Genomic DNA, 14,016 nt, shown 5'->3' with positions numbered 1-14,016 from the left:
CATACAGACTGAATAGGTAGACTGGTACTCCTCAGCCTAGGAGAGAGGTGGCTGAGGGGAGTTATGATAAAAATAGACAAAGACATGAACAGCCTGTAGCACATGAATAAAGATCAGTTGCTCATTATCTCTCCAAAGGTAAGACCTAGGAGGCCTCAGACAAAACTAGTGGGTAATATGCTTGAAATTAACAAAAGGAAGATGTTTTTTCAACAACACAGAATAGGGCTACCTGTAACAGGAAACTGAATTTCCTTACAGGGAATCAGGAGGGAACTGTGCAAGTGATATCACTTCATGAAAGTGATATTCAGTATGATTACTGCCTCCAGGTTGAGAAATCCCCAACTCAAAAGTTCTTGTAGACTGGCATAATATTGTGAGGAAATATCATTACATTCTCTTCTCACATTCTTCCCAAGACATTTCTGAGTTCCCAAGAGCAGCATAACAAATTGGAGGAGCCCTTCTGTTCAATGATTCTCATATTGCTATGGTGTGATCTGAATAACTACAAATTACAGGTTGTGCCTGGAACTATTAATCCTTTACGGGCATGAAAACTTTACTCTGAACCAACCTCCCTCCCTCCCTCATCCTCTCCGTCTCTCTCTCCTTCGTTTTACATCCCTGTTTGACCAAAAAAACTTATGCTCATTCAACTTCGAAGGTTGTGGAGCCCTAATGTTAATCCTTAAGGGCAAATCAGACAAAGATTTGCCAGGGATGAGTTAGACATTGTCACTTCTGTCTCGGAAGTTACTTAGGTAGGTTCTTGAGGTGTTTGCCAGCTGCTCACTTTGTCAAACCTATCTTTTCCAGAAGCTCCCAAGGCCTCTGGCTGCCTCATAAAGTGGAATGGCAATTTCAAATGTTGCTGTTGGCTATTTCAAGAGGGTCATAATAGATATCAGAAATTGAGACAGAAAAAGTACTAAGGTGAGTAGAAGGAAATTATTCACACAGAAGTAACATTTTGGAGAAGCCATGAGCAGTGGGTCAGTGGGAGGGGGAGGATTATGGAAAGGGGATTTCACCTAAAACACTGAAGGGTTCTGCTGGGAACACCACAGGGAATATGAGCTATTTTGTATAGAATAACAAGTCTCTCATCCTATCAGAAACACAGAGTGATTAGTTTTTCTGAACAATCACAGTGTGTTTGTTTCATGTGTCTGGAACAGGGAATGATAAATCATGAGTTTACTGAAATTAATAAATCCGAAAGTAAGGGTTAGTATTTGCCAGTTCAGAAGACCAGCAATTACTGCAGCCTCTGTAGCAATTTGACATTCCAGGTTCCATCTGGATGGGTAGGAAACCCAAAATACTCTGCTTATCTGTCATATTCAGGCCCCACATGACAGTCAAGTTGAATCCAGAGGAAAGGGAAGAAGCAACAGCTTCTCGGCATAGGTCTTCGCATTATCATCATTTAGAGTCATCATTCCTAAAGACTGCTTGCTCACCTCTTGTTGGAGGTTGTATCTCTCTGTTCCAAAGTGCTTCCAAAGACATGCCGCCAAAGTCCCTGTCCCTGGTTACAGATAAACATACTATGGAGCTGAGGGGTTTAAAGAACACTTATAATCCAAAGAATTGTGCAGATGGCAAAGATCCAAATGCTTCACTCTAGTTTCCTTAAAAGTAGAGGCACCATCTGTTCCTTAGAGAGGGGAAAGAAGGAGAAAGAATGGTAGAGAAAGTAGGGGGGGAAATTGTTGTTTTCCACTCTCTTTGTTACAGCTCTTCCTTATTTCTTCTTCGCTCAGTCAGCAGCCTGGTGAGGGCTATTCAAGGTGGCTGCCTTACATGGTACAGAAAACTACTGCTTGGGGAATTGTTTGATGGGCTGCCTTTATCCTGCAATGGATTTTATGGCTTTTCTTAAATCCATGAGGACGTGGGATGGATCTTCTGATGGTGTTTCTTGTCCAGTGAAGGACCTGTCAGTCCTGTAACAAGTTGCCTCAGCTTTCCAAGCTGCTGAAAACCTAACTATTAGCAAGAAGGATTTGTCTTAGCAGATACCGGTTCCTTTAAACGCTGTATTGCTCCTTGAGGCTTCCTTGGATGTGTTGTCTGCTCCTTTGAAGCACCACTACTCTTCGTCTCTGTGATCAATCCATGTTCCTCTGCTCATCAGTGTCAACAGCTGTTTGTCTGCTCAGCTGGGAGAGGGGAAAGCAGCAGGGATACAGCTGCCTGGGTCATCCATTGCAAACCCTCTCCACATCTCACTTGTCCACAAAGGGGCATAGGAGCAATTACAATGACACTACCAGACCACATATTGACCAGTGTCTCACTGCCACATTCACCTTGGGACACCTCTTTTCAGGGATAGATTTCTCTGAATGAAACTAGGGTTAGCTCCATAGAAGGTCCAGACTAAATTTAAAAACTGAATGAAATCTTTGTCCAATCTGACCATAATGGTCTAAAATGCTTTCAGCTCCATCCCATATCACTATATTACAGAAACACACTTGGGTTTGAGTCTATATCATCTGTGTTATAACATAGCATTACATTATCCTTCTAAAGATAACTTTTCCCATACAAAATCAGAAGATCTTTGAAGCTACTGAACCATAGCATCTAAATTACTGAGGAAAATCATTTAACACTGTATGTGAAAACCATTCAAACATATTAAGAAAGCAAACATGGAAACACTTTTTTTTCCAGATCAGATTGGAGTTTCTAAAACACTAATCTTTTCACATTGATTCAGGCTAAACATCCTCCCAAAAATCAAATAAGTCTTGCATCATCCCAAAGCAGACAGACTTTCATTATCTGCAGTGACAGTGGTGGTTTTAATGGATTGTCCAAGGATGTCCGTAATTCCTTCATCAGAATCTGTAAAACCCTGATATTTCTTGCTTGCTGAGTATTTCTGCTTGAGGATCAAGTTACCTAGGGGGAGAAAAGAAGATCAAAATATTGCAAAAAGCTTTGTGACCAGGAGACTGAATTGAGAAAGAAAAATGTTGAAAATACCTTTTTATCCATTGCATATTCCTCATATACTTGGGGAAAACTATGTATCTGTGAACATCTTATGAGAATGAAATTTCAGGAAGATTTAATATTGCCTGGGTGTTATTTTAGGTTTAATGAACTAAAATGCAACCTCTGCACAAGTCTATACTACTTCCTAAGTCATCATCATGGCTGGGCTTCGCGAACGAAGATTTGGGAAGGGCTCTACCCACGTTTATTACAGGTGCACTGGTGGCTCAAAAGGTCAATACAAGGTCAATACAAACAGATAAGTCTGTTTGCAAAATGCACAGCAGAAAGACTCCTTAGGTGGTATATTCTGCAAGGCACGATTCTTTCTGCGTTGTCTTTTCTCCTAAGTAGTAGTGCCAAAAATAGCAGTTCTCCTAAATGCATATTCTCATATTCAAACAAAGCTTGTGTTACACAGAAGAATCAGCCAGTAGCTTAGCCACTTTATAAGTGTAGATTTCCACCTCCCCTGCTCTCTCAGAGACATTATATTTCTCCGTGTCTCAAACTGGCGGAAATAGTGGAAAGGGACAGCTAGAAGTGGAATATTTCTATTTTCCTTTGTTCGCTCTTTTCAGCCAGAAAAGAAGATAAGTGCTGAAATGACAGTTATTCTGGCATCAACTCAGTTGCTGAAGTGAAACTTATGAATGGTTAGTAAAATCATTGAGAAGTCCTGCCATGAAAATGATACTTTTCCCATCTTTTTTCCCATATGTGAGGTACAGCATCCTACATATAGAATTAAAGCTGCTAAACACACATACCACTGAAGAACAAGCAATATACGCTACATAAATGCTATATACATGAGGAAAATATGAACTATATGATGTGTTTCTAATTCACAGGATTGTACTGAATGGTACTTGCACTTCCACTCTTAAATTTAACCCACTATTGGAAACACTGCCCCTGTTTTTATTGAATTGTCTCCTCTGAAGACTTGAAGATGCCTGATCTGTGCTGGGTTAATCAGAGAACCAATGAAGTAGAAATAAAATTGTATATATATATATATATACATATAAAGAAGTGGGTGACATAATACATTTGCCAGTGAAAAAAAGCCCCTGCCCTTTCCTTCCCATATCCCTGACAATTAAGAAAATTTGGGTTTCTCCCACCCACCTATCTCCATTGGATTTGATTCTTGTGGGAAATTGGTGGGGGGTGGTATGCTGCCAATCACTGATGAATATTTACTTATGAGATAAAATGTGGAGGGAGCAGTTTTGGAACTCCTGAAGAAGGATAAGAGGTCAGAGGTTCCCTGTACCTTCCCTAGTAGTATTTGATGGAGTCCATATATCTCATTATGGGATGAAGGAAGGTGCTGCCTGGTAACTCTCCCTCATTCCATTCACAGCTCCATGCAGTCTTGATGTGGCTGCTGAGAGTTAAGTCCCATAGTGAGCCCATAGATCATTGGGTTTTAAATTGGCAGCGACTCCTCTGCTTTCAAGGAGTCAGAGATATTAGATTAAAGCAGAAAAAAATTATTTTCCTGAAGTCAACCCATGACCTGCAACAGTTAAACTAAACCATTTCAGCTGAAGTCAGTATATATTTTAACTTGTAATTGTGGAATACTCATCTTCTATGTGTACGGGTCACATAAAAAAATTTCTGTCAGAGTTGCTGCAGCAGCTGTCAGTGGACAGACAGAGAAGTGAAAATATCACGGAAATTGAAAAAATAATTAACACATTTGGAATATTTAATTTATTTAGAAGCTTTGGAAATAAACTTATTCAAATAGCCCAAATCTAATTTTCATCTTCTTTATACACATTTTTAAACCAGACCTGAGGTAAGAACTGCAACTAAGATGGAAATAAATTATTATTATTATTATTATTGTCACTGTGCAACAGTTGAATCTAAAAGAAAGAAAATTCATGATGATGATGATGATGATGATAATGATGCACTAACTAGTCCTTTGTAAATTTGTCAGCAACTCATACAGAATTTTGGCTGTCCTGAGCTCTATATTTAGAGACAGTGAAACTAAAGAACAGAAAGATGCACTGTCTTGTCCAAGGGCACCCAGCAAGTCAGTGGTGGGGCTAGAAACCCAACCAGTAGCTCTCCCAAGATATAGGTGCAGCTCCAGTGGAGCTCAAGGGTTCACTGAAAATTTCTCTCTGTCTGGTTTAACTCATCTTCCACTGCCAGTGCAAATGTAAGGGATGAGTCAGGGACTCCCCATGTGGCTGGGCAGTGCAGCAGCTTTGATTAAAATGAGATTTAATTGCCATGGCATCCTTAATCCTATACGCCCATGGTCAGTCCTCCAGGGCATGATGCCTCTGTTTTGAAAATGCAATGGCAAAGGCTGAATCAACTGACAAACAGACCCATGGGCATTGGTGGTCATCAAAATTACTCACATCTATTAAGGAGATTTGGCTTCTGAAAGAAAAACTAGGAATTGCCCTTCTCCACCATTTTATTCTGTCTGTGCTCTTCTAGATTTGTAGTATTACTGAGACCAACCATATACATTTCATCCCCATTCCAAATCTGATTACCATTTGGGTGCACAAGAGAACAGCAAGTACAGGTCATAGTTCTGGCATACGTTTGTTTTGCAGGAAAAACCCTTAGCTAATCCATGTATACATCTGTGCCACTGCCCAGACACGTGTCAGGACCTGGTGTCCAACACGAAAGGACACCGGACTACTTTGCATCTTCTGGATGCCAAACAACAGCAACGCTGTCTCTGGCTAATGTCCTTTATACTTTTGTCCTTCTGGTTTCCTTTAAGGTTGAAAGCATTCAAATTAAAGCACCTCCCTTTGGCAAGCACCAGTCATTACTGAAGAATTACCCTGAAATGCCACTCCACCCTACCCCTCAATCTACAGAGTAGACACCTCCCATGTGCTTCTGATCCAAATTCTTCCCTCTGGGAGGTTTTCCAGGACCCTTACTGTTTTGATTAACAGAATGTGTTTCTGGTAGGATGGCTGATAGATGAAATTGGATTTTGTAGCAGAAAAATTAGTTCCTGGTTATGGGAGGATTAATAGTTCCCCCTCTCCTTAACATGTGCCCACTGGCAGGGCTCTCCGCTGGATACTGAGCATGTGCTGAGACAATCTGTTCCTTTGGCTTTATCTTACACAAAGAGGTTTTTTCATTTCGTTAATTTTCTTCTCTTTCCTTCTGATTACGGGGGAACTTGGAAAGAAAGAAGGGTGGAGAAAAAGTAGAATGGGCTCTGAATGCTGGTAAAGAAACACCTGCACACTTGCTCGTCGTAAAAACATGCACTGTTCCACGAAGGAGAAGAGACACAGCTTGCTTCACTCTTCTTTGGACAAGACACTAAGTCACAGCAGGCAAAATGACCAAAGGAAATAAAGCCTGGTACCAATTTCAACCAAAGACTTTATTCTTCCAGCCAGGTGAAGAGCCTTACAAATGTTTGGGCTTGAGTTGCTGTAAAACCTTTCCCTTAAAGAGTGAGCCCTTGGATTCAGCAAACCCATGTTATTAATAAGCATCAGGGGTTTAGAGAAACAAAGGCTAGAGGAGGGGAGGGGGAGCCTTATTTTAGGAAGGGAGCCAAGAAAGACAAGATGTTTAGGAGGGGGAAGTATTGACACCCTTGGAATAGAGAAAGTGTCGAATGCCAGCTGCAGAGCGTCTAAAAGAATGAGTGTCTCCAATGCTTTTGTCTCCTTATATGGTAAAATGATAGAGAGGGGTTTCACTAGGCTGGGGAAGGCAGCAGCCTCTTTCCACACAACACTGACTGCAGAGCTGGAATCGGAAGAGCTGCTCTTCACAGGCAGCAGAAAGCCCCAGCTGGCTGTACAGCTCTCTGCTGCAAGCAGGCCAGTGTGCTCTCTGCACATTTGTTAGTGGATGTGACCCCCTGTCCCTGGTCCAGGAGGTGACATTAACTGCCCGCTACTGCTCTGTAAGTAAATATCCCTTTTTCCCCCTTCCCTCCCCACTACCCACAGAACATATATGAGAAGGTGTCGCTTTAAACAAAGGGTGCAGAGAGGAGGAGAGGGTTGTTTAATGCCCCAGTGGGTTGTTGGGGAGGGATGCAAGAAGGGAGATTGCCAGTCTCCCTTTCTTCTGAGTGCACAGGAGGGGTGCAAAGAGCAGAAAAAGACAAATTTCTTATCACAGCAATTACTGCTGCATGTCCGTCAGTAAAGTGACACATCAGCGAGCTGATGAGGCGCTGTGTCTTTTCATGTGTAACTATTTTTAATGACTGTATTGTGCTGCGTGTGTAATCCACTGGAGAGGTGATAAAAAGTAGAAGCTGAGGTCTTTGATTCCTTACACCTCTGTGCACACTACTGCTGCCGAGCTCAACAAAGGAGCATTTTTGTAGCAAGAGTAGATGCACATGAAACAAAGGTAGCCTTTCCTCTTTGCAGGCGAACACTGTGGACAGATTGTGTGTGGGAAAAATGGGGAGCCATCAGCATAGTATTTCTCCTTTTTATGTGGAGAGAATAAATTAGAATACAGATCCTAATTAATAGCTCTGAATTCCTTCTTTTTGTGCTTCTCTTTGTGTGCATGTGTGTGCAGCCACAATAACCCAGGTCCTTACTGTATGCTAGTGTGGATTTCTCTGTGTACATAATAAAGGAAATACTAACTTTCATTGTCTGCATTAATGGCTGTTCTAAACTTTCTCCTTCCCTAAAGGCATACGGCTTTTATTTAGTTGACCTGCATATTTCAGCTTTGCTGTGTACAGAGACACACATAGGCACAAGAAAGCAAATCTTTTAAAAAATATATACCAGCAAGTCAGTCAGTCTGTGATTGTTACTCCCCTGACTCCAATCTAGAGGTATATTAACTAAGATTGCTAATTGACACTGAGATTGCCAGGGTCAGTAGCTGTAACATTTTATTGATGGCTATGCATATTTATATGTTATCTTAAATGGGAATTGTGCTAAAAGAGACTAACATAAGGCTGTATGTTATTAGATATGCAAATGCATCCAAATGTGAAGGAGTGCTACAATTAAGGTTGTCATTGGGTTTTTGCTACAAACCCTATTTTCATAATTTCGTAAATTTATGGGGTTCCCTGCTTTCTGAGCAAAATCTTTTGTGCCTTTTAGCAGCCAGAGGGTAAACTCTGAAAATGATTACTTTAGGTATTTGGATATCGCAGGCAAAAAAAATAGTATACATTTTTTATTTTATAAAACTTTCTGGTTTTTGCGCCTGTACATATACCTGGGAAAGGATGCATTCTAATTGCTACTCCTTCAATAGAGCCTGTGTGTATTCTTGACCACATTTGGAAAAAATTTAAAAAAAAGGATATGAGTTGCTATATTGAAAACTCAGTTCCTAACAGACCATAAATTCACTATCAAAACCAGAGCAGAGCACCAATAAAACTATCTTTTACCCTAGCCATAGCATAGATAATGATCTTTGGCTTGCAAGCCAACGTGTGGTTGAGATGAGCAGGGCAGCCAAAAAGACACTAAATACCATTGTTGAGAAGTCAAATTTTTAAAAGTTACCTGGGGTTCCCACCTGACATCTCCATCTGGCTAGTACACCTGAGGCTGGGGGATGGACCAGTTCTTGTAGTCTTTTGAGAAAGCTTAGAAGATCAAGATAGCTAAAGTGTAGGGGTAGAATATACCTATTTTTGGTTCTCACCACTCTGCCAAATGTGCTTCCATGGGAATCAGCAGTCCTACACATGCAAGCACCAAATAGTCACTTCCAGGTGGTTTGGATTTATGGGAAAATATCACTAGTTTTTGTGAGATCACTGTTATCTCATAGCAGTGTTTATACTGTGTCAGATATTGTTTGTCTATGTGAAGCTTCCATGAAGAACATGAATTGGTGATTCCCAACTGAAGTACTCAGGTATAGATAATGATCTGTTTCCTACCTACGATTATACAGTTTCTTAACAAAGTCTAAAGATAGCACTTTCTCCGAAATCACATCTTTTCTGTCCATACAGACATCAGCTCTCCCAGATGGCACACCTTGCATTAGAAGAAAGATCAGACAACTCCTTTGATCACACACAACACAGTCTGCCAGAATCCCATCATGCTCTGAATGTCAGGAGCCAAAAAAACCCCCAAAGATTGGTGACAAAGTACAACTACAATTATAAGGGTTAGTGACAGTTTTTTGCTGCATTGCACTGCAAATTCAAGCTTTCATCCCCAAAGAAAGGGATGAGGAGGGCTGCAAAGACCTATAGTCACATAAGTGACCCCTGGCTCAGTTCTCCAGGGGGTTGAGCCAAGCAACTTCTTACCTGCTGATGTCCTCATCTCCTTGCCTTGCCTTTCCTTGCCTCACAGGGGTCAGGACATTCAGAGTTCAGGGAGCATTGGATAAATGTTAACACCATTAGCCACAAGCAATGCCTGTTGCTGCTGGCCAGCACACTCACATTGTTTCAAGGTCCCCGTGGACCAGTTACATTCAGGTCTAAGTCTCATTTATGTTTCTCTGATGGATAAATCTGTCCTGAGCATCTTCAGACAAACTCTGGATGGTGTAGTGTTGTAGGCAATCATCTTCCCTCACTTGGGTACTGCTTCAGAGATTAGGGGATCTCATAATTTGCATTTTTAGACTCATTAATTCTAATGGTGTAGTTTTAATGTTTCATTTACATATGCACAGTTATTTGTGATGCAGATTCACCCCAAGTGAGAGTGTGAAATGGCAGGGTGATGACAGGTTTCATGAAAATAAATCTTGGATACACTGACAGCCACTGAAGCATTAACATTTCAACAATATTAATTAGCTATTTATATAGACAGAATTTGATTAAAAACCACCAGAGTCTTCTTTTAAGGATGATCATCAAAATACTCGTGCCAGGTGAAAAAGTTACAGTCCTAATTTTGTTCCTTTTCACATACCCTTCTCTATTATCTTGAATTATATTAATTAGGATGCTGAACGGCTACTACACATATAGTAATATGCTGTAAGAGGAATGTAGGTGAGCATAACGCTGACATAAGCATATTTATCTCTCCCTTTCACAGCAAGTTTTCAAATTTAATGTTGCAAATATATGAACCACACCAGACAAGGTCTAAGATATCACTTTTGATGGCGTGAGGTAGTTCTAGATCCTTGATGAGCACAGATATAAGGGCTTAAAGCCTATCACTTTTTCTTTACTTCATCTGCATAATAAAAGTAGCGAGTTGCATTTCCCTAGATGTATTTTGCCATTGCTTTGAAGCACTCTAGAGATTTAGAGCAAAAGTGTCTTCAGAGACCAGGATCTTGGCTGTGATGAATTCCACCCCTCCATACTATGCCATGCATCTCTCTGTGGTTTCAATATCTTCCTTCTTCAGTTAGGAAGGATCTTGCATGCAAAAAGATCTCCTCTGTCCAAGTGCCCAGGTTCTCTGTCTCTTTCTTGCTTTCTTCTTTATCTCTTACACACCACAGGTACTTTGGCTCAACCTTAGAAGATAATTTCTTTGCTCTCTGTCCAGTCTCCAGCCCCAAACCCCAAACAAATTGGACCAAACTGGTTTCACCCAGGTGCAGTTGATCTGTTTTGCCAACATGTGCCAGATGAATGGATAAGCCTCTAAGGTTTACGTAGCCTGTTTGTCATGATTGGAAGGCCAAGGGCATGGCAGCTGAGCAGAGAAGTGTGGATACCTCACAGCTCTGAGGCATCCACTGCTACAGTAGTTTTATAGAGCAGCTGTAAGAATACATTGACTGATCCTCCAAACCACCGCATGTGTCAATTATCTCAGGCAGGAGGGGGCTTAGTGGTCTTACCTCAGTAAACAGAACCAGAGCTGTTCTTCTAGAGGTCAGAACAAATAAAAAAGCATTCTTCTTCCACAGAGTCCTCCCAGATTTTCTTATATTCTTTCTATAAAGAAGGAAAAACAGAATATTTGGGACACTGTTCTGTTTTTTTTGCCCTGGATAGTAGTGTGCAGGATTTCACAAATATAGGAGAATTTGTAAATGTCACTGCATGGTAGCACATGGCATTTCTGGATATTTTTATCTTATGATCTAATTTCTCTGAGATTACTAATGTTCTTGTCAATAAGAGAAAGTAATCTTTTTCTGGAAAAATAAACCTCCACTGGAGTTTAATGTCTGCAGACACTTAGCTTATACATTACTTATGCAGGGTAGGGCCAGAGATAATAATCAGGTTTATTAATGTACTATTTTTCTCCTCTATCATTTTCTGTTATCTGCTTAAATGCTCTTATTAGCAATATGAATTGTTATACTTACGTAATATCAAGTGTTCTACCTTTCTCTTTGAGCAAGCTTTGCTTCTTCTGCAAGAGAAAGAAGGAAGACAGTAGTTTAAAAAGGCTTTAAAATAGAAAATAAGAACAAGCCTTTCTGCTTGAACAGTCCTCTTCCTTGCTGTGGTAGATTTAAGAGTCATGCTCCATGTTATTTCAATAGACTCCTTTTCTAATTGAAATGTGTGCAGGAAGGTTGGTAAGACCACACATCCTCCAGTCATTTCAATGTCAGCCTGAGATAATCATAGTGTAAATTGTGTGGGGTAAACTTTCAAAGCATCAATGCTCAGTTCTTCTGTGGTATTTGTAGTTACTACCGTTGGTGCTCATTCTACAACTGCTAGAATGACTAAATTGGAGCAGATCTTTATTAGCTGCCAAACACAATAAACTACACAGAAACCACAAGTAGAGTATTCCTTCTCCACTACTATAACAGGGATTACTTTAACCAGATGCAGGAGGAACCTTAATACACAAGAAACATTTTCTGTTTGGGGGTGTTTATTATTTATGTTAAGGAAACAGTCTTAAATAGCACACTATCCACTTTCCAAGTCATGATAGGCTGACTGTGCAATCCAGACAGGAGCCAGGTATGCTTTGGTTATCTGCACATGTTAATGCAGTCTGTCTCCTCGGAAAATTGCTCTAAAATACTTAAAAAGAGACATTGGAATGTTATACCATAGGCAAAATAAGTCAGCCATTTCCAAGGAAACTGAGTCCTTGGAAAAATCTGTGATTTTGAAGAATAAGTTGACTTTAAAAAGTCTACTAGAGATTAAACTTTTTTTAAAATAGCTTTTAAGAGTTGGCATCTAAAGGCCTGATTGAGATATTTAGGAAGAGGTCTATTTACTTGTGGTCTATTTTTATTGGGGTTTTTTTGTTGTTATTATTACGATTTTTTTTCAAATATCAAACCTGGCTTTTGCTGGGGAGCTTCTAAGAGATCTGTGAATATCTACTCTGAGCTCAAAACTTTCAGAAACAGCAAGGAACACCTCTGCAATTGGACTTCTACTATTCTAACCTTGATGTGGACACTGATAAAGCAGCATGGGCTCGTTAACAGGGCCGTTCTGGGAGACCAATGACATAACATAAGGGCCTTGATTTCTTGAAGGCAGGGTACCAAATTCTTTTGATGGGTTTACTTCAGGATTGCTCTTCCATAGCAGCAGCAAGAGAAAAACTCTTCTGCTTTCTTCTCACCTTAAAAATTTAAAAGAGAAGGAGTGCAAACACATCTGCCTAAGCATCCCTGTCTCATTTACGAGGTAAGTATAAACTCCAGATCATGGGGCACAGGGTTACCCAACAATTTGTTCCATATAGTAGTCTTGCCTCCTCTTTTTAACGACCCACAAAAAGATGTTGGTATGAACAACAGAGTAATAAGCTTCAGTGTTTCAATAACTTTGCAAATGTATTGTCCTTTTTCTCTCTTCACTCAGAAAGGGTACCTTGACACAGCAGTGAAGCCACTGGCAGGGGTAGAGGGTCTATGGAAAGGAAGAGTGGCTGGCTGTGCTTCCTGCAGGATGAGTTGTGCATCGCTTGCCTCCCATCACCTCGTTAGCTTTTGCATTGGCCATCTTTAGCATAAGGAAGCAAATGTCCTTCTGTGGCCCATGGAGAGAGACTTGGCTTTTCTGGTTGACTCCCCACAGCCAGGAGCCTGGTGCTGGGGGATCAGGGATACAGGTGACTTAAAGCAGCAACAGCTGTCCTATGGCCAGTAAGACCTCCAAACACTCAGATTCCCTTTGCTCTCCCTCTGCTCCGTCATAAGTGTTCATTGGCACTCATTCCATGAAGAAGAAGATAAGCCAGACCTGGACAGATAAAGAAAGAGGAATAGCACCCCTTAATATGTTTTAGTAAATGTAAACACACAGGACTGCTTTGGGTGCCCATGATTTGCATCTACACCAGCTAACTTCCACACACTGAGGTTCAGATGGTTTATGACCATATGTAACTTTCCCACACACCTCTCACCAATACTACAGGAAAATGGTAATTTCTTCTTTTCCTAAAGTTAATCAAAAAGAAATAAAAATAGGTTTCCCCCTTCTCCCCTTGCATGGCCTTATGGACTGGTTTGGAAAAATGTGTAGGTCTTTGAAGAGTGGTTTGCTGTTGCTGCAATGAGATGATAGATAATGAGTGTGGCAAGAGCAGCTGAGTTACAGAAAAATAGTCAGCTCTTGCCAGAAAGACCAGCATAGTTTGAACTGCTAGTTCATAGTTGTAAATAAATCTTTGCAATTGAGCCTTTGGAATATCAACATAAATTGTTTCCAAATGCTCTAGACCTGCATGGCTCATATCACTAAAGTTGCCAGACACAAATCTTCCTTTCTAAGGGGAAGGGAAATAAACAGACAGAAATTTCTCCATGAGCACAATTCTTCTGGAAAAATAGTCAAGTGGGAGAAATGTGTGTACATCTTGGAGGACCTTTTATTTCCTGTACAGGTAGTAACAGACCATTCTGCTCCAGGAGCACATGTAGAGCCCTAGTACTATTGACCTAATTGAGGTCAACAGCAAGTCCCCCTTTGGCATCTACAGGGGCTTAATTCTGAATTCTGTGTCTCCAGATACCTTTACAAAAAGAGATCAGAACTTCACTGAATAAACTAAACAACTCCTACATGTTTTACACAGTTTGCCTTGG

General features: G+C 40.6%; 1 protein-coding gene across 11 annotated transcripts in view; it reads left to right on the top strand.

Annotated features, from left to right (window-relative positions):
- FHL2 (four and a half LIM domains 2) overlaps nt 1-14,016 on the top strand; it is a 159,314-nt gene that overhangs the window by 124,999 nt on the left and 20,299 nt on the right. For 2 of the 11 annotated variants that reach the window (XM_051806879.1, XM_051806876.1), the window contains exon 2: nt 823-939. The exons of 4 other annotated variants lie outside the window; for them this stretch is intronic. Coding sequence is in view for 1 of the 7 variants with exons in the window: in XM_051806872.1 (XP_051662832.1) it covers nt 6,799-6,958 (160 nt within the window). In the remaining 6 variants the exon portion in view is untranslated. Of the gene's footprint in view, nt 1-822; nt 940-6,381; nt 6,441-6,798; nt 6,959-14,016 lie in introns of those variants that run through there. 5 more of the 11 variants (XM_051806872.1, XM_051806873.1, XM_051806880.1 and 2 more) reach the window with 5 other exon arrangements.

The sequence above is a fragment of the Manacus candei genome, unplaced genomic scaffold (genome assembly GCF_025592945.1).
Source record: "Manacus candei isolate 608988 ecotype Guabito, Panama unplaced genomic scaffold, ASM2559294v1 h1tg000069l, whole genome shotgun sequence".
Classification (NCBI taxonomy): Eukaryota; Metazoa; Chordata; class Aves; order Passeriformes; family Pipridae; genus Manacus; species Manacus candei.
This window is presented reverse-complemented; position numbering and strand designations above follow the sequence as displayed.